This window comes from Botrytis sinoallii (assembly GCF_014898435.1).
Source record: "Botrytis sinoallii strain Bc 23 chromosome Unknown BSIN_011, whole genome shotgun sequence".
NCBI classification, from domain to species: domain Eukaryota; kingdom Fungi; phylum Ascomycota; class Leotiomycetes; order Helotiales; family Sclerotiniaceae; genus Botrytis; species Botrytis sinoallii.
In genome coordinates this window covers 1,452,396-1,471,309 of record NW_024066038.1, presented here as the reverse complement: position 1 = coordinate 1,471,309, position 18,914 = coordinate 1,452,396, and the positions used below count along the sequence as shown (strand labels likewise).

The following is an 18,914-nucleotide window of genomic DNA, read 5'->3' as shown; positions in this document are numbered from 1 at the left end:
TCACTTTTAAAACATAAGTCGGGTACCCCACTTTCGGGCCACCCCTCTTTTGGGCCACCTTAAAAAAGCTCACCGTAAGAAGGGACCTCTCTTATTTATTCTTTAATAACTTCACAACGCTTGAATCAATTGATTTAAAATTTTGATATATCATTATTTACATCATGCCTAAGACATATACCGAAGTTGATATTAATTCGGCTTTACGTGCAGTGGTGAATGGGCATTCAATCCGACAAGCCGCTTCGGATTATGGGATTCCGAGGGTTACTCTTCAAAACCGTATAAATGGTCACCTATCTCATGAAAAAGGTGCGCAACATATGCAAAAGATAGCCCCGATGCAGGAGAAACGATTGGCAGATTGGATATTAGTCCAAGAGTCTTTGGGTACTAGTCCTACACATCGGCAAATTCGGGAAAATTGGGGAGCGCCTCCTCGATATTAGAGGAGGTGATTCTACACTTGGGAAACGATGGGTTACGAACTTTCTTCGAAGGAATCCAGAGATTAGGACTAAAAGATAAGTTAGGATCGATTCAGCACATGTCAAAGGTGCAACTGTCGATACTATTAGTCAATGGTTCCCAAAGTTGGATTTGCCCTCAATTCGTCATATTAAGCCTCAGCACCGGTATAATATAGATGAAGCAGGCATACAAGAAGGCCAGGGACTAAATGGACTAGTTCTAGGAAGCTCAGAACGTCGTTTTATTCAGAAAAAGGAGCCTGGTTCTAGAGCTTGGACGTCACTTATAGAGTGCATCTCAGCCGTGGGGAGAGCTCTTGATCCCCTCATTATATTGAAGGGAAAATCAGTACAACAACAATGGTTTCCGGTTGATTTAAAGCCCTATAAAGGGTGGCATTTCACTGCTACAGATAATGGGTGGACTACGAATGATACTGCCCTAGAATGGCTTAAAAAGGTCTTTATACCTCAGACAGCCCCCCCCTCACCGGATGAGCCAAGACTCCTTATATTGGACGGGCATGGAAGTCATGAAACTACTGAATTTATGTATGAGTGCTTTAAGCACAACATACACCTCTTATTCCTTCCACCACATACGTCACACGTCCTACAGCCTCTTGATTTATCCGTATTCTCACCTCTCAAAAGAGCATACAGGCACTACCTCAATAAATTGGCCTCTTTATCGGATTCTGGAGCAGTTGGAAAGACTAATTTCCTCACATGCTATCAGAAAGCACGACTGGATGGTTTAACAGAGTATAATATACTATCTGGGTGGAAAGCTTCAGGTTTATGGCCTCTAAACCGCGCTAAGCCTATTATGTCCAGATTGTTGCTTGAGAACAGCAATAAGGAAGTTACGAATCAGAATTTACATTCTGATGATGATCCTGTGCATCAATGGAATAAGGAGTCCACAATTTCAACTTTTAAAACGCCTCGAAAAGCTAGTGATTTAAGATCATATTCGTATATGTTCCTTTAAAACAAAGAGACCGATCTCTATACTCGCCGCCAGCTTTTTAGGAAAATTACTAAGGGATTCGACGCTAAGGACTATGAAATTCTGCAGTCTGAGCATCGAATAAAGCAATTGGAGCATCAATTGAAGCAAGTCGTTCCTAAAAAGAAACGCAAAATGAAAACTAGTCCAAATTCGAAGTTTTCTAAGATTAAAGAGATTAGGGAGGCGCAAATTGCGGCGGGAGATCGTGAAATTGATATGGGAGATGCTAATGATGATGATGAAAGTGTAGCCTCAAGTATTTATTATGATGCCGAGTAGTTGTTGAATAAATGATGTTTTAAAACTATATAATATGAATTTTTAAGGTGGCCCAAAAGAGGGGTGGCCCGAAAGTGGGGTACCCGACTTACTTGAGCATGTTCTTGATCTCACATTCTTCGGAGGATCTATTATCAAAATACGCCCAATGACGACCGAGCGTTCATGACAGCTTTAAATATAAGTTAAAAGGCCTTGAGATCATTCTTGATCCTTTCTAGGAAGCATTGATATCAACCAGAACATCAAAAGTAACGTTATCTTTCCAAGTGGATTGAAACTTGTCCGCTTTAATCTTTCTCATGGTTACTGCATCCGTTTTAGTCAGGAACGTTAGCATCAGATGTCCGACTTGAGATGGAATCCTTGTTATGAATGTAACCATATGATGTTGAAAGCTTTCCATGTACCTCGATCTATCCACTTGGAACTATCGAAATGAAGCAAGCTTTTGCGTATTTTTGTGCGGCTGACATGTAGAATATTGGAGATTGGTGCATTTGGTCCTTTCATATGTATGCTACCGTGAACACAGTAAAATGTGAGTTCCATGTGGAATGAGGAATATGACAAATAAATTTCTCGTTGAGGGGTAACGAATACCAATTGACTGAATATTTGTTGTAAACCTTTTAATTTTGAGGAACAGCTACTTCATTTGAAGAGGCTGAACTTGTCTCCCAAGAGGTAACTTGTACTGTACGGAGTGAGAATATTTGTGGAACTCCGTTGAACCATGCATGAAATCTTCTCCACACTCGGGGGTCTCATTTTGATGCTGCTGTGTAAACCCACAGTACTACTGGAGTATCATCAACTTCGTATCCCAAGATTCTTCATTCGCCTCAGAACACTCGTAAATTGGTTCGGCCGTCAAGTGTAGATATTCTTATGCGGGCATCGTGCATCTATTTGTGCACCATGACACGTCCACGAAAATAAGGGTTGAAGTTGTTTGGATCGTGATCAAGCTTTAATTTTGGAGTTTTCGTGTGTATGAATCGAGTGAGCGGGTCAACGATACGATAACGTGCATTCCTAGGTTGAGAGCTCACTTTGAACATCCATAGATGATATTTCGTTTTGCAGGTTGAGATCGTGGAGGAGTTGTGGAGTTGTGGACTTTCAAATTGCACGGGTATTGTTCGACACGTGCCAAATCGATCGAAGTTCAACTATCTACCTACCTAGTAGGTACTGTGCAAAGAAGATATTTGTTTACTTTGTCAACTGACTTTGATTTATCTTTTTGTAAATATGTGCGAGCTCTCCTGGTCAAGTCAATCAAATCAGAATGACTGGCGTGGCTTGAGTAGAGGTAAATCTACATCACGTGGATACTTTTCCCTATATGTCTTGTTGCACATCTCCGAGGTATGAGTTATGAAAACATATTAGTTTGGGCTTTGGTTAGAGAAAGGGCGAGTGGAATGTGTTTTAATCTTTGCGAACGTGAATCTAATTTTGAGATGCCTTCCCAGGACAGAACCAACCCAAACAAGCATTTATCCCACTACATCGTTGTTCCCCTTCCTGCCCAGGCCTAGAGTAAACCAATGCAAACAACTCCTCTTGCCCAACCATACTCCTATCTAAGCCGGTCACCATTTTTTACTCCATTTCCGCGTTGAGAATTCACCCCTCTTCTTAGTTTTCTTACTCTTGCCCTCTTACTTCTCCTTGCCCTCCTCATTGTTCTTACTCTCCTCATTGTTCTTACTCTCCTCAATCTCCTTACTCTCGCCACTAACTTCAACCAAAGTCACACCTTGTAATAGAGCTGCTCTTATCTGCTCCATCAATCCTCTGTCTGTGTAATCCTTCCTAATCAGTTCGCGGCATCTTCCTCTTCTCTTTCCTCTCTTTGATTTATCCGTCATAAAGGTTTCATTCCATTCTCTAATTGCTTCCTTGATCCCATCCTTTTGTTTCTGAATGCGAGTTTCGAGATAGGAAAATGGGTTCTCCAACATAGCTGATTCTGTTTCTTTTAGTGCGTATATTGCTGTCAACCATTTATTGAAAGGATCTATACAGGTGTTGGCGAATTGATTGTGCCAAGCTTCGCCGTGCTCATTGAAGATGTTGTAAACTTCACATTCTCCATCCTTATCCCATGTAAGCAATTCTTTGATTTTATTCTGTGTTTCTCCAAAGATTGTGATGCAGCAGATATCAAATTGATCGTAAAGAGCTATTTGTTCGAATGTTGTATCCAGATCAATTTCGTGTGCAAACCAATTTCGAACATCTTTAGTATCCTTCATATCTTTTGGATCATGTACCTGCTGTTTGCGTTGTTTATTGACCTCGCCGGAGAGGACTAATCGAGCCAATTGATCTCTCATGTTAACCACCTCACCAGCGTGTCTTCGCTTTTTGTCATTTTTCAGCTTCCGGTTGTCATTTTCCAGCTTCTGGGTGTTATTTTCCAGCTTCTGGGTGTCATTTTCCAGCTTCTGGATGTCATTTTCCAGCTTCCGGTTGTTATTTTCCAGCTTCTGGGTGTCATTTTCCAGCTTCCGGTTGTTATTTTCCAGCTTCCAGATATCTTCTGATGAGGTCTGTTTATATTGTTTCAATTCCTTCAAATCTGCCAGTACCTCTTGAAGTGTGAGATTTTTTCTTTCGTGATGAGTGGGATCATTTGTGAGTATTCTCTCGCATGTGAGCGTGTCTGTATGAAGGACTACTTCTGTAAAATTCACATCTTCTTTGATTTTTGATTGCATTGAACTAATGTCGCCTGAATCCAGCTGCTTTCTATCCTGAGAACCAAGAGGAACTCTTCCTAATAGAGAATATGGTATCTGTGTCGCGGCGTCCTGTTGAATTCATTATTAGTGTGCTGTTAATTTTTCTGGTCATATAACAAAATTGATTTCAAACGACAAAAGTGATGTTTATGGTATAGATATGTAGATGTATGGGGAACAGAAATAGGGTTACGAACCTGCTCCAGATTGGATTGATTTTGTACATTGTTGTGAAACTTGACATGATGTAATCTCCAGGTTGTAGCAACACATCTCCGGGTCCACATTGCCGAAATTAACTGATTTTGACGAATCATTCTCCAGATGTAAACGTTTGATCAGGAGGTGAAACGAATATTGGTAGATTGAAAGTCTATCCTCAGGATGGGACAGTCATATGCTAATGGTGGTGGCGACGATGATGGTTATGGTGGTGATGTACCTTGATGGAATTGTTGTTTTTGGTGCGAGTTCGAGCTATTGGAGAGTTCTTAAAAGACTATTTCAAAGGCGCTCGAGCCATTCTCGACCCGAAGTTGCTTATTAAATTTAGTCAAAAGAGAGCTGTATGAACTGTAGTGAATGAGATTAAGTCATATGCTGACAGCCGTACTGAATAATTGAGAATTGAACAGGACACCAGAAGCCTTTTTTAGACAAAGACTTCCGCCTCCCTTTACATAGTTTGGGCTGCTTAGGCAAATTACATTTGCCAATCAAACCTACAAACGCAGGTACTATGCCATCTGCATTCTGGATACAGACAAGAAAGGATAATAAGTGTCTCTTCTTTTGAACTTTCTTCTTGCAGCAAAGGGATTGATGCCAAGGATGCAAATGATACTGTCATCTGTTGGAATTACATTTCAGGATATGAAGAGGGTATGTGCATTGTAACTCCATGGAGATCATAAAGAGCAAGAGCAGAAGTGACAGAAGAAATTAGACATTTCAAAGAGGCTTTCCAACGCTGTGAGCCCTAGAAACAACCTCAATCATATATCCATATTAAATTCCTCACTCCAAATCAATTACCTGACATGTACTCATTCCCAAAGAAAGACTCTCGCTCATGAAGCTGCCTAACCACATCCCTCCCCAAGTATGAATATTTTGAATGCAACTGAACAGAATTCAAAGAAAGAACAAATCGGTACCTGTGCGGCTCTGCTTCAAGCATTTCTAAACTTCAAAAGGTTCATGTAAGGTTGCTAGTTTTCCTAGGTTGATTTCTCATATGATCTTTGAGAGCAAGCTGAAATGGGTGCAAGTATCTATATTTCTTATTGCTAAGCAGAAAAAAAAAACTTAACAACGAATTGGCTCAGACGAGAAGAAAGGGGGCTCTCAGAAACAGAAGTTGGTGGGAAAGATGAGGAAATACCTAGTAGATACATTCAACCAAACAACGCCTCCAAGCTGATCCGCTTGCTTGGAACTTTGATTTTCCTTGACAATCGTACAAGTTCTGCTCCCAAATGTTGTTATTCTTGATTTCACATCTTTTGTTGCATGTTTACCAATGTCTACTGACAAAGGTTTCACTTTCATCGAGCGGCTTTTCACAACATTACTACACGACTTCGTTCTCCTTGAATTCTGGTGTAAATGAAGAGGACAAGGAAGATTTGAATCCACTTCGATTGATATTGATGAATGTGATGATTCTAGATGAGTTCTCATTAGCGGCACATAAAAACAGCAAGTTCAGAGACCAACAAGGAGATAGACTAGGAGCCAGAAGCCCAAAGGGTCAAACTACCTAGGTAGCTAAGCGCAAGCGCTGGCAATGAGCAGTGCCTGTTGGCATGACTTGCTTGATGATTCACTGTCGGTGTAGTGAAGAATACCGAATGAATTGAGGAAGAGATGTTTGTGTCTACTGGTAGTGCAGTGCAAGTGTGCAACGGGAATCGGAATATTTAATGAACCGAATGATTAAGCTTAAGGTTTAAGCCTAATTTGGATGATTTGTAAGCGTAGATCATTTGTTGGTGCACAGCCAGACAACACAACTTCGAGACAACCTTACATACAATCCAACAGTTTGTAGGTAATATCAATCGATAGGATTAACACAACATTTTGGACTTGATGGGATTCAATATTCAAAATTCACCTCCGCTTATGTACAGCCACGGAGTAAAAATCAAAGAAACCTTGGAAGCAGCAATATGCTCCCACCCTCTCTTTACGTGCTTCGGCGTGTGTCATCTTTCTGCTTAATCACTGCAGTCAGCAACAACTAGGTACTACCTAGGTAGATAGGCAAAAATTGGTTCAGGCCGACGGAGACTTTCATAAGTTGTTGATACGAGCTGTTTATCTGAATAGATTGGTAATAGATAACATAACGAATGATCTGATAAACATTTTTGCTGCCTTGCTATAAGTACCAAGATGATGGTATTGATCACTCTTGGCAAACTTCTTCTCAAGATCTAAATCCCATCGTTGCGCAAAGTTTTACTCTTATTAAAGAATTATGCATCTCAGACGATTGAAAAGAGATGACTTGCCCGCTCTGGCTGATCTCGGAACTGAAGCATTCCGTGATGACGATTTACAAACAATACTATTTCCTCCCGAAGCTGTTGCAAATGGCTCCCTCCGTCGAAGTATCAATTTACGCATTAGAAAACGTCTTGTTGAAGCCGGCACACATTGTTATGTCTCGATGAGCGATGAAAATGATGAGTTTTGGTCTGGACAATCTGAGTTGCTTGGATACGCTTTTTGGACAAGAGTGGGAAAGAGCGAAGCAGCGAAGAAGTGGCAAACTGATACTTTATTTTCGAGTATGATCTTCCATACCTTCTCTCTTGTGAATGCACTAATCATCAAACAGAATTGGAAAGAACATTGATAGGAGCGGAAATGTGGTATTCTGAATACTTCCTTGATCGCGACCGGCCTTGGGATAAGATCCATTACATGAGGAATCTATCGGTTGATCATTTTGGCTCGATTCCAGAGTATTTGGAGTTAGCTGCATTAGCAGTACATCCTAAATGTCATCGTCGTGGTGTTGGTGGAATGATGCTCAAATATGGAATTGATTTGGCTCAAAAAGAACAAGTTCCCCTTGTACTAGAAGCCTCTCGTGCTGGAACTCTGCTATATACGAAAAATGGTTTCAGAGAAACTGGAAGAACTGAAATGTTTCCTGAAGTGACAGTGGTTGCTATGCAATTGGACCCAAAAGTTTGATTATGTATGAGCTAGGGATTGAAATGGATTTAGATGTTTTACTGGTGACAACATAGGTCATGGAAGACCTCTTGGCTAGCAATTTATTATTCTTGCTATCTTTCTCGATTGAACTACATGGTTTCTCTAAACATCAGTGATTTGTCAACTCCCTCTCACAAAAGTTACGTGGATGGAAGGTCCGAATGCGCCAGCTTTAGACTCTAGCTACAATTATACTTTGAGAATTTCGTCACACAAGCTCTTGTGATGCCTCCATTCAGAGTACCACCAACGGCTTCTTATGTTCTTGGATATTTCAAACTGCCACTACATGGGCGAGAGTCACAAGCACTTTCCTAACCAGTTCCAAATTCCTTTAAATATCCTTCTTCTGTATCTTAGTGAACTTCACAATCGATCTTCTCTCGACATCGATTTTCAACATGACTTCCTACATGAAAAAGCAATGCAAATCAATTAGTCGCCGCATTTCTGAAGTGCCAAATTTGAAGACACTATCAGAGAGGAAGTCTTCCTTGAAAATATGACCTATTAAAGAGCCAAGCCGAGATAAAACAACTCGAAAACATCAAACATCGCAAGACTTACAGCGTTCCCAAGATACGACTTCTGAGAAGATTCAGAAGACATTCAAGAATGTAATCACTTCCAAGAACAAGAATATAATACAACATCTCCTCCACTCCAAAAATCCAAAGAACCAAGCTCAACCTCTTCCGAATCTACCATTATCAACACAACGATCTCCGACATTCCCTCCACAACCATCTCATCCACTATTCCCCCCACCACCAAATCCAACAAGAACGGCCCCGACGAAAAATACCAAATCAACTCTCACCTGCTCTTCGAATCCTCTTTCCCCGGCCACACATTCATATCCGTGCATCTCCAACGCCTCCAACACGGTGTCTATTCCGATGCCAATCTCCACACCAAACATACCTTACACATAACATTCGTCGCTCTCAGTTTCATATTCCATCCCTCTACCCCTGCGCACCGCTTCGAGAGCGCAGTAATCGATATCAAAGTCCGTGATCAAAAAAGGAATTTGAGGTTCCTCAAATATGCGCCGCATCAAGCATATGGAAAAATAAGCACAGAGAGTTTGAAGTGGAATTTTCAATTGGGAACTTCGCTGGGTGTGACGCAGGGACCGGCAAATGTATGTGTGAAGCCGAGCATTGGCGAGGAGAAAAGTAAAGTTGTGGGGACGATGATGAAGATGTATGTTTTCCCTTTCTTTCTTCCCGCTTCTGCTGGTTTTTTCTTTTTCGTATTTGGGTCGTTGATTATGTCGACTTATGTATGAAGACAAGGTTCCACACGCAGTACTTTCGAGCATTCGATTCGGTATCCGGATACACTCCTGCATTTTTCGCTCGAAGAAAATGCACAGCAGGACTCGGGGCTTCCGCGTGAATTTACATTTGTGTTTTTGCTTGAGAGACCGAGTGAGAAACAATATCCGCCTGTTCATACGTTTCATTCTTCTAAAATTCAAACACTTGAGCATTGTATTTCTGAGAAACTAAGGAGTATGAGTGGGAGAGGAAGGAAAAATGAGGATGAAGAGGAAAATTGTATGGAATATAGATATGAAGATATAGCTGGGGAGAAAGAACATCGAGATTGGAGGTTGAAAGATTAGATGGGGATTTCGAAAAGATATTTGGGGAAGTAGAATTTGAAATTGGGATTGAACCTAAAAGTTTGCTTCTCTCCTAAGTCCCCTCTCCCTAATTCTCATTTCTCGGCCCCCCTAACACAAACCCCAGTATCGAACACCCTCACTCTCCCCTCTCTATCCTCCTCCCTTCCTACACTCCCCCGCCCAGGCGGTTCTATCCACAACAGCGCAGCACATACCGAAACTGCAAGAGTCCTCGGAGAAGTGGGTCAAAAATTTCCCACAGAGGGAACACTCGATAGTATGGGAAAGTTGAGCATGAAGAGGCGATTGTGCATGGATTGTATAATTTCGCAAAGTTGGGAGGAGCGTTTGAGGAACAGGTTTGCTTGCCGGGGGAGAGTGTAGGGAGTAGAGTGCCAGAGTTGGATGGTGGGGGTACTGCGGGTGGAAAATAGGTGGGATGAGGTATGCTCGAGGTATGGTAGTGGGAACAGGAGGGAAGGGTAAAAGCAGTGGATGGCAAATTGTGAGAGTATGTAAAAGAAACATGCATAACAAGACGTATGTATTGAATGGGATAGTTTATACATAATAGGCGGAATAACATATCTTGTACGAAACTTCATCTCATATCTCGTATATCGTTAGAGATAGCCAATCACCAAATTGCGTCGGTCATTTGAACTTTCGTCCCGCCGTCGGTTTTTTGTTTTAAAATCACCTATCATTCCGAGACATTCAAAATCAATCAATGATCCAAATGTTTCTCCAGGTAGAACTTAGGCTTGACTTCAAGCTGGAAAAGCTGAAGATGGGCCGATTCATCTTCTTGAATATTTGAACATGGTGCAAAATGGTAGACGAACGAAAGATAGGTGTTCTAGGCAAGGGTGCCTTATACTTGGATGAGCTCCATCGCCCGTAGAGACATATATCATCCATATACCATGATGTTCATTATCATGCCTCTCATATGCCTTAAACTCTCCAAATTTCAATATTTAATCCTCCCCAGCCAGCGACACAGCATGATCCTTTGCGGGAGAAATTAATCTCAACCGCCTTCTTTAAACTCCACATATCATCCCAAGTCAAATCTTTGATCCAACCCCCAATCCTGTCTCTTACCAAACATCCTCCGGCATAACCTCGAAACTCTCCCCATTTTCCCGAACATGTTTTAGATTCTTATCCCTCCTCAACGGTTTCCGCATATCATACGCATCCTCCCCCTCACCCTCATCCACCTCTTCTCCCCCGACAAACTCATTATAATATCCTTTGACCGTCCTGAAAACACTATAACCCAGTCCCTTGTAAAGTTCCTGCGCAATCATGTTACTTTTCCTCACAAACAAATCCACAAACCAAGCATCATATTCTTCTCCTCCTTTCTCTAAAACTTGAGACAAAGTTCTTGCAAGACCTAATCGTCGCGCGGAGGGAGATACGGTGAGAGCAGTGATATGCGCGTGCCATGGTAGATAATGCGGAGATTGCGAGAGAAGCATCGATTGTGGAGAGGACTCAGTTTTGCCCATTATGTAACCGGTGATGGCAGAAGAAGGGGAGAGAGCGACGGTAAAGAGATGCGGCCATCGTGCTAGATAGGAGAAGTAAAAACTGAGATCGTATGTTTCAGTTAAGGGATCGAGGTTTGTGGGATTAAATTTCAGGACGTCGAGGGCGGAAAAAGGGCGGAGGGTTGTCATTTCGATGAGGGGTAGTGGGATGGTGCTTCTTGAACTGATGTTAGGATAGTATGTCTTGAGCTGCTTGGAGCTTCAATCGATGATGTTGTACTCAAAAGTCTGTTGCGTCGTTGAGTGTGCGGTTTGTTAGGTTGTGGTTTTCTTTCTTTGAAGAATTGGAACAGTATGGTATGTTGTGGGAAAATTCGTGTCTCATGAAAGGTAGTTTGTAGCTACAACATAACTCAAAACCGGAGACCAAAATTATATTGCCATGTGTCACCGCCATCATCGAGTACCGAACGCCGATGATATTGCGGCACATCAAAAATCGACCATTGCAAGGAACTTGCTTGTCTATTGGATTGGTCTCTCGTTTTTTTATACTCCCAAACAGCAGACTAATATATTCGACTGAGAGAAAGCCAAAATGGAATAGTAGGTACGAAGTCTTTCCTGTCAACCGCACAGATAGACACCTCCCTCATCCTACCTCATCGCCAAGTATCAATCATATCATCTCAGATAAGGATTAGACTTTCAGGGACCCATCAATCCTCCTCGCCAAACCATCTTGCACGGTGTTTTACTCTGCGCTGGTTCACAATAATAATAAAAGCGAGATTTGATATCACCTTGGAGGACTACCCTGTTGACCTTAGCTGTTGTTTGATACTATAACAAGGTTCAAGTGTCTTTGGGTTTCCACGTCGACAATACAGCGAAGAAGGAAAAGAAACATTGTTGTTTTACTAACCATTTATATTTGTGCGCGGAGTCATATTCACTCACTCATACCATTATACTACAACTCCTACGACTTTGCTACGGCTTTTTAGGAATACGGATATTGGTTCATATTGCAGATCGAAATAAATTCGTTTTAGGAAATCGAATAGGAGAGAATATATTACATACAACTGTAGGAAATCATACCACATCAAACGGAAGGAAAACATAAAAGAACACCGCATCCGATTCTGAATCACAAAATTCCCTAAAGACGATAGAAAGACCGAGAAATTAAACTTCCATACCTGTCAAAATGCCTCCTTCACCACAAACTCCTAGGCATAGTCGACACCCTTCCGCACTGGATTTCTCACCCTCAACCATGAGCCTTTCACGCAGACTTTCCAAATCTTCCATACATACACCCACTACACCAAATCATATGATTCGAGACTTTAGCAGTAGTGTTGATGGAGTTGGTATGGATGTACTTGGGTCAGCGCAAAACGGAGGAAATGGACTTGGAAATCTAGCAGATGAATTAGCAGATGCATGGAGTGAAGATGAAGGAGAAATGGACGAAGCAGATCTTAATTTTCAAAGCATGGCGCCAACGGAGTCGGATCATGAGGATGCGGAAGAAGACAAGAATGTAGTGAGGGATAGTGGTGTAGATGTTACGAGTCCGAAAAAACAACACACAGCTATGAATTCAAATTCGACCTTGACACCGCCGACAGCCGGACATGGGAGAGTTCATGCGTTAGGCCATGCGAGATCGCCGTCTGAATATGATGGGAGTGATTATGGAGGAGATTCGGATTTGGAGAGTCCGGCCTTTGGACCGGCTTTATTGGCGAGAATGGATATGGTAGAGGGGTTGGCAAGGAGGGGTACGGAAAATAATGGGAGTCAAGCTGATGGGGTTGTTAAGAGGGTCATTGAAAGTTTGAAAGATTTGGGAGGTCAGTCTGGGGTGGAGGGAAATACTACTAGGTTTGTCACTCTTTCTGGATGTTCTTTATCTTTCATTTCCTCCTTTCGTCGAGAGAAATACTTCATCCTCCTTTTATAGAAATACTAATCCGAATAAAAGACTAGTAACGACCCATACTGCCCTTTCAACGCACCTCCTCCATCAAACCCGTCTCATCCAAAACCTTTCCCACCCCCTCTTCTCTCCTCTGTCCGCGCCGCCTACTCCGGAATTTATAGACACACTCCTCCCTCTCCTCGACACCCTTAGCGATTCCATTCCTCGCCCTTCAACACAATCTCTTTCATCAATCACCTCCTTGCATTCTCTGACCACTGATTTAATTCAAACGATCACATACTTGTCGGATACATTACATATGTCTAGACAAACTACAGTACAAGCATCAAGGAAATTGAAATCAGCAAAGGAATTGGTCGGCGAAATGAGAAGGGAAGAGGAGCTCAGAGAAGAAGGAGAGAAGTGGGTAGAACAAGGAGATTGGGAGAGGAGGCTGGGGGAAAGGGAATGCGCTGGTGTTTGTAGAGGAGTAGTCGGGGGATTTGAACAGGTTTGTGAGGACTGGAGAAGGAGATTAGTAGAGAGTGCTGGTGGTGAGGTGGGTGCTTGAGACGGTAGTATAGAAGAGGACATGATATGGAAAGGCATACAGATGTTGAGGAGAAAATTCACCCGCGCCGAATAGATACCAAGATCCAAGGCAAGAGCACACAAAGTGCGAGATGTGGATAAACATAGAAAGACGAGAAGTTATTCTAAACACCAGACCGAATAGAAGAACGGGTTCAGGTCGGGCGCTTGGATGGATATCCGGATAGATAGTTGGTTGACTGGTTAGTTGGCTGGCTGGCTCACCACTTGGATGGATGGATTCACGGATGGATAATATAGAAGGCGTGAAGATAAATAGACAGATGAGCCTTTCTTCTCGTCAAATAAAAATATAAATACAAATTAAACTTATGAACCTTTTGTATACATTTGGATTGAGAAATGATGAGGGGCAGATACTTTTGATGAAGTACGGATGAATTGTGTGCATGGGGGAAAATGGCGTTTACAGACGGATCTAACATCCCCGAAGTCGGGCAGGGGAGTTTAGGAGGGTATGAAAGGTTTCGATTCTGAGATCTGGATTCGTTACAGCAGAACATAGACTAGCGAAAGACTCCCTTACGTGTAGCTGTGGTTGGATCAAAGCAGTCGGTTTGACTCGCTTAGGGAGGGGAACGGGAAATCGATTGTGAGAGAAGATTTTAGAGTATATGGCTTTATGGATAGCGGTTATACATTTAAAAGGGAAGTTCTGGCAAGTGCCTAGCAAGCTAAGGATCCACAGTGGGGCAGAGAGCTTGATAATGGTAATGGGATTCGGTAAGTGGTGATGAAGTATCGTTGTCATAGGCTGTTTTTGCTTTTGTCACTTTGAGTTGAGTTCATTCATGAGTTGAGAATTTGGGTTTCTAAGGCTGGATTGGGGTCGTGTGCTGGAGGAAGTACAATGCGCAAGGTGCTTTGTTTTTGAAGGTCTTGAGAGCAGCAATGGTTCACTTGAGAAAATCGCCAATTGGTTTAGTGTGTGACTCTAGGGAGTTTACTCTTGGTTGAGAAATGTTTATGTAGCCGTCGTCTGGCGTGCAGAATGGGAATTAGGGTTTGGAGGGTTTTACGGAAGGGAGTGGAGTGAATTGGAGTAGGACAAAAGTGAATGACGCGATCAGAAGTGTTCTATGTTATGTGCACCTTCCTAGGTAATGAATATCAGTTGCTTTCTGATTTGGGCTGGGGCTTGATTATCGTCAATTCTTGAGAGTAATGGTGAATATTCTGAGATGACTGTTCTCTCATACCTGCTGGATCTCAGAGTAGTAGGGGCCTATAAAGTCTCCCGAGTATCTTAAGTAAATCGATCAATCCAAGAGCAGCTTCAATAACAATATGAATGGCGGCCAGTAACCGAGGGTCTACAGAACTCTCTTTATGGTGTGCTGGATTCGTATTAGGGTAGGAGGTATGGTACCCGAATAAAGAGAGGATTGTGAGAGGATTTTGCATTGTGGTTTTTGGCTGTGATGTGGAAACAAGTATTTGATGACAACGAAAGGCTACTTCATCGGAAGAATGGACGAAAGTGGAAGAGAAATGGACAACAAGACTGCTAAAACAAAAAGATGATTTTCCGGTTAGGACGTCGATGGATCTACTTCTCATGTTGCTTCTGAGCAGATATGGTGCCTGCAGGACATCTCAATGGTGCATTCACGATTTCTTGATTGGTGATGCCTACCTGGGTACTTGCAATCATGGGAATGAATCAGTTAGATTTCGAGGAGTATCACCCCCATATCCCCATATAATCTGCTCCGCTACTCCATTTAACAATTCACTGTCTCTCGTGACCTCCACCTCACTTGCACTGCAGCAATTGAGCATATTCTAACCGAAGTGATGGATATATAAACGGAAGGATATCGCTCGCATTTCTCTATTATGAGAAAACGGAGTTATGAGACACATCATGTGTGCCTTTTGGAGAGAGATTTCTTCCCTCACAGTATGTAAAATTTGCTTGTACTAGGGAAAGGTATGATGAAAGGGGTGAAGAAAGGTGATGAAAGGGGTGAAGAAAGGGGATGAAGGGGGGGCATATGGATTGAGATATGGCAATAAGTGAGAATGACAATAAGTTCTACCGCAATCCGGCAATAGTAACAAAACAACTGGAACTGATTATTGAATTTCTCTGAGATTAGATGGATGGTAGGTGATAATGCCATACATCGATGATCTTACCCATACAGATGCCACTACCAATATGATATGGCGTTACTACTCTGCGAAGACAGATTACTGCTGCATGGAAAATTGGCCAATCTTGAATTTGGTGTCTTTTTTTGCTGTGTTTCCTTAATTCTCGAGGCTTTTAATGTTTTAAAGTTAAGGAATTTGAGCCTGCAGGTGTGGTGAATACAGGTAGAACCTTGAGATGTGATGTGGCTTTCTAGATTGTGTTAGTGTAGCTATAGAATTTACTTGTTGATTATACTCAAGCCTCTTATTAGTTTTGAAGCCTTCCCTGGGGATTTAGAATTTTCACATTGTTGTTCCTCAAGGCCATAGATCGAAATGTCATAGAGATACCGGTAGCTCCGAATCTGAGATAGATTCTGGTTGATAGTCTGGGTAAATTCGAGTTCGATGATGAATGATCGAGCCTCTGAGTAGATCTTGGAGAAAGTATGGGAATTGAGGCCGAGAAAATTAGATTAGTGAGTGAATGATGAAAAAAGATTGGCTGTAACGACAGCATCCCATACCTCTCTCGACAGCAATTATAGAAAATGGACGGCAACATGATGAAAATTAGATCAAAGAAGATCATTTTCTACCGCCTACTTTCTCTGCTTCTAACACCCACTCTCAACACAGTATCTCACGTCATGATTTGACCATCCTTAGATTTCCACAGACCTTCAAGTCTCTTCGATGACCCCTTGACCTCCCTACAAAAATTACGTGGACAGGAAGATCACGGCTATCTGATAGATACTGCGAACTTGAATGTACAAGTTTGCAGCTGGAGTTCGGCCGATGCGAGATTCACTTATTTTACTGTACATCCAGATTTCAATTTTACAACAACCAGATATGGGAGTGTGAATCGAGGCTAGTCTTAGTGTTTTCTTCTTCGTCATACCCCCAATATTTTATTATATAAGCAACAGCTTCGATCGGGAATTATACGCCTGCAGGAACAAGCTCCAGTCAAACGAACATGGTTTAGGGTGTTGATTGATACATAGTTTCGATCGCTGAGGTGCGGCATTGTTTTTATAAGTATGTAGATACTTAATGAAGGCTTTGTTAGTTTTGATGATATGGAGTAGAAAAGTGAGAACATATGGGTTGATCTATATAATTCAGTGACGGCGAAAGTTCTGTTAGTGTTCTCGTTCTAGCTTTGACAATAACTATTGATTGAGAAAGGAATAACGGTGAGAGATTATGAATGATAGTATATGATATCGTCTGGTGGCAGACTTGTGATACATAGACTCTGACCTTTAGACTTGTGCATGCATCGCTCTACAATACTTATGTAGCTTCACTTACAATACACTATCGCAGATGGATATCTTGTTTTGTGTCACTCAATTTGTTTGGAGATTTGTCTTACATGATTCAAACCAGGGAGTATATATAGTGAGGTCCTGAAAGTTTTACAAACGAGAGTGGAGTTCCAGGGGCTGGTGACTTGAAGCGGAGTCTAGCCGACAAGGAATCTGAAATCTTGACTGTGGTTTGGATGCACCATGACATCTGGGTCGACAAGATACTTTTATTATTTGAGTGTCTTGGAACTTCAACACATATCCGAAATATATCAACAACAATATAGATATCCTCGACGAATGAATGATATAGCGAAAGTCGGATGAGAAGATGGAAGATTGCAAGACCCCTTCAATATCAGTATAATGTGTAATCTTACCCGCCTCTAAGAAGATTTTTGATGCTTCAGAATAGGTTGATGAAACATAGTACAATTTAAGCGTCGTTTGATAATTGGTTATGGTGAAGGATATCTCGATGCGATGGACTATCTTTATAAGGCCCTATCAATGCAACAACTCCCAAGGCTTAACCTCGAGGCTCTCATAAAGAATTCACTGCTCTAAAAGTTGCCCACAATTAGGTAATTGAAGCGGTTGTTCATATACACGAAATGTTCAGTGCCTCATCTTTCATCGCCAATCTTGGATATCGCCTATTTATAACACTATTTAGGTCATATCTCATGGCATATTCTTGTTCTCACGTTCCATAGCCCATAACTATATGTCGGCTTCACCTCCAAGATGGCTTTAATTATTTGCATACCACGGAGTCGCTTTTAGTATCACCAGAAATGATAAACTGAAACTGACTTCGCGTTCATTGTTATGCTGCATCTTCTAGAAAGTAGATCACTGTCGCTAAAACTTCTCGTTTAGCGTGAATGGACAATGACACAATCATCCCGACAACAAAGAGTTTGAATGGTGGATTGAATATCTCATTATTCAAAGATAATTTCTTACAGCAGAAATGCTTTGCATAACTTGTTAAGCCACAAATAAATATTGCAGGTTTGATTTGACCTACATCGTTAAATTCGACACCCCTCAAACCCCCATTGTAACAGGAAATATTGTTGGCGATGTGGCTCTCTTTATAGTGATCCTGAAAATATTCTGGCGCGAAAGCCCTAACACTCCCCCCTCTCTTTCCCGGTAGATCCACTTTTCAGATCAACATCATGCAAGTCCAGTGCATCGGATGGATCAGATAAGAGTTCAAAATTGACCAGGCGTGCAAGAAAATAAGACTCACTCAATACACATTGTGGGTTCTATATATTCTTTGAGATAGATAAACAATACCCTGCTAAGTCTCAGGTTTCAATCATGATAGGTAGACAAGATCCATGACTCCTGTGGTATCATGTATGAGTTGAGTTGTTGACTAAAATTGGTCGAAGATATGTGGGATTATATCATGTATGTATGTCGAATAAATGAGTATGAATATACGACAACTCAAGCTGCTCATAGACTAGAAATTTAAGAATTGAAATGATATGAAAGGGACCATGAGCAGTCAAATAACTAGAAAATCCATTGTCATATTTAACGATGATCAATTTGGATGAACAATTTGCAAACCGCAGACACATAGTTGAAGATACATGGGTAACATGGTGAAGTAATCATTCTCCCACAAAAACTACCCCCTTCCCCAAAAAATCCTTACATCCCCGCCAGAGTATCTCTGAAAACTTACACGAGTGTTGATTTAGAAACGGCGGTCAAACCTAAATTTACCATTTATCACAAGCATATTCACATACAATACGATAAAGCATTGAACAACAATAAAGTAAACATCTCAACCCAGACTAGAAAATCGAATATTTGTAACAAAAGCGTTGTGAAAATATAGTGCTGATAGATTTAACCAGCAGTACTGTGAAAGTATCTCAAAAACATTGTTGTAATGGTTTGAAGGCGTTGAATTAAATATAAAGATAAATATTCTGGTAGAAAACAGCTTCATTTATATCGCATGGAGAGAATAAGACTTCT

The 18,914-nt window shown here is 41.5% G+C and overlaps 4 protein-coding genes across 4 annotated transcripts; 2 read left to right on the top strand and 2 right to left on the bottom strand.

The window, feature by feature from the left end:
• Positions 1–3,434: 3,434 nt before the first annotated feature.
• Positions 3,435–4,807, bottom strand: EAF02_007033 (uncharacterized protein; the record flags this gene model as incomplete). Its single annotated transcript, XM_038903081.1, has 2 exons — positions 3,435–4,589; positions 4,718–4,807. 2 exons carry the CDS (start codon positions 4,805–4,807, stop codon positions 3,435–3,437), a joined length of 1,245 nt encoding a protein of 414 aa, XP_038757402.1.
• Positions 4,808–6,839: 2,032 nt separating this feature from the next.
• On the top strand, positions 6,840–7,829 carry EAF02_007032 (uncharacterized protein). The gene is made up of 2 exons (XM_038903080.1): positions 6,840–7,318; positions 7,369–7,829. The coding sequence occupies exons 1-2, from the start codon at positions 7,006–7,008 to the stop codon at positions 7,728–7,730; spliced, it is 675 nt and encodes a 224-aa protein (XP_038757401.1). The 5' UTR covers positions 6,840–7,005; the 3' UTR covers positions 7,731–7,829.
• Positions 7,830–10,493: 2,664 nt separating this feature from the next.
• On the bottom strand, positions 10,494–11,081 carry EAF02_007031 (uncharacterized protein; the record flags this gene model as incomplete). Its single annotated transcript, XM_038903079.1, has 1 exon — positions 10,494–11,081. One exon carries the CDS (start codon positions 11,079–11,081, stop codon positions 10,494–10,496), a length of 588 nt encoding a protein of 195 aa, XP_038757400.1.
• Positions 11,082–11,295: 214 nt separating this feature from the next.
• Positions 11,296–13,749, top strand: EAF02_007030 (uncharacterized protein). Its single transcript, XM_038903078.1, has 2 exons — positions 11,296–12,788; positions 12,889–13,749. The coding sequence occupies exons 1-2, from the start codon at positions 12,106–12,108 to the stop codon at positions 13,397–13,399; spliced, it is 1,194 nt and encodes a 397-aa protein (XP_038757399.1). The 5' UTR covers positions 11,296–12,105; the 3' UTR covers positions 13,400–13,749.
• The last annotated feature ends 5,165 nt before the right edge of the window (positions 13,750–18,914 follow it).

Bases quoted from the DNA above. Each gene is read 5' to 3' on its own strand.
- EAF02_007030 (XM_038903078.1), top strand. From the start codon at position 12,106: ATGCCTCCTTCACCACAAACTCCTAGGCATAGTCGACACCCTTCCGCA. The intron at 12,789-12,888 runs GTTTGTCACTCT...TCCGAATAAAAG, and splicing joins GTGGAGGGAAATACTACTAG to ACTAGTAACGACCCATACTG.
- EAF02_007032 (XM_038903080.1), top strand. From the start codon at position 7,006: ATGCATCTCAGACGATTGAAAAGAGATGACTTGCCCGCTCTGGCTGAT. The intron at 7,319-7,368 runs GTATGATCTTCC...ATCATCAAACAG, and splicing joins AACTGATACTTTATTTTCGA to AATTGGAAAGAACATTGATA.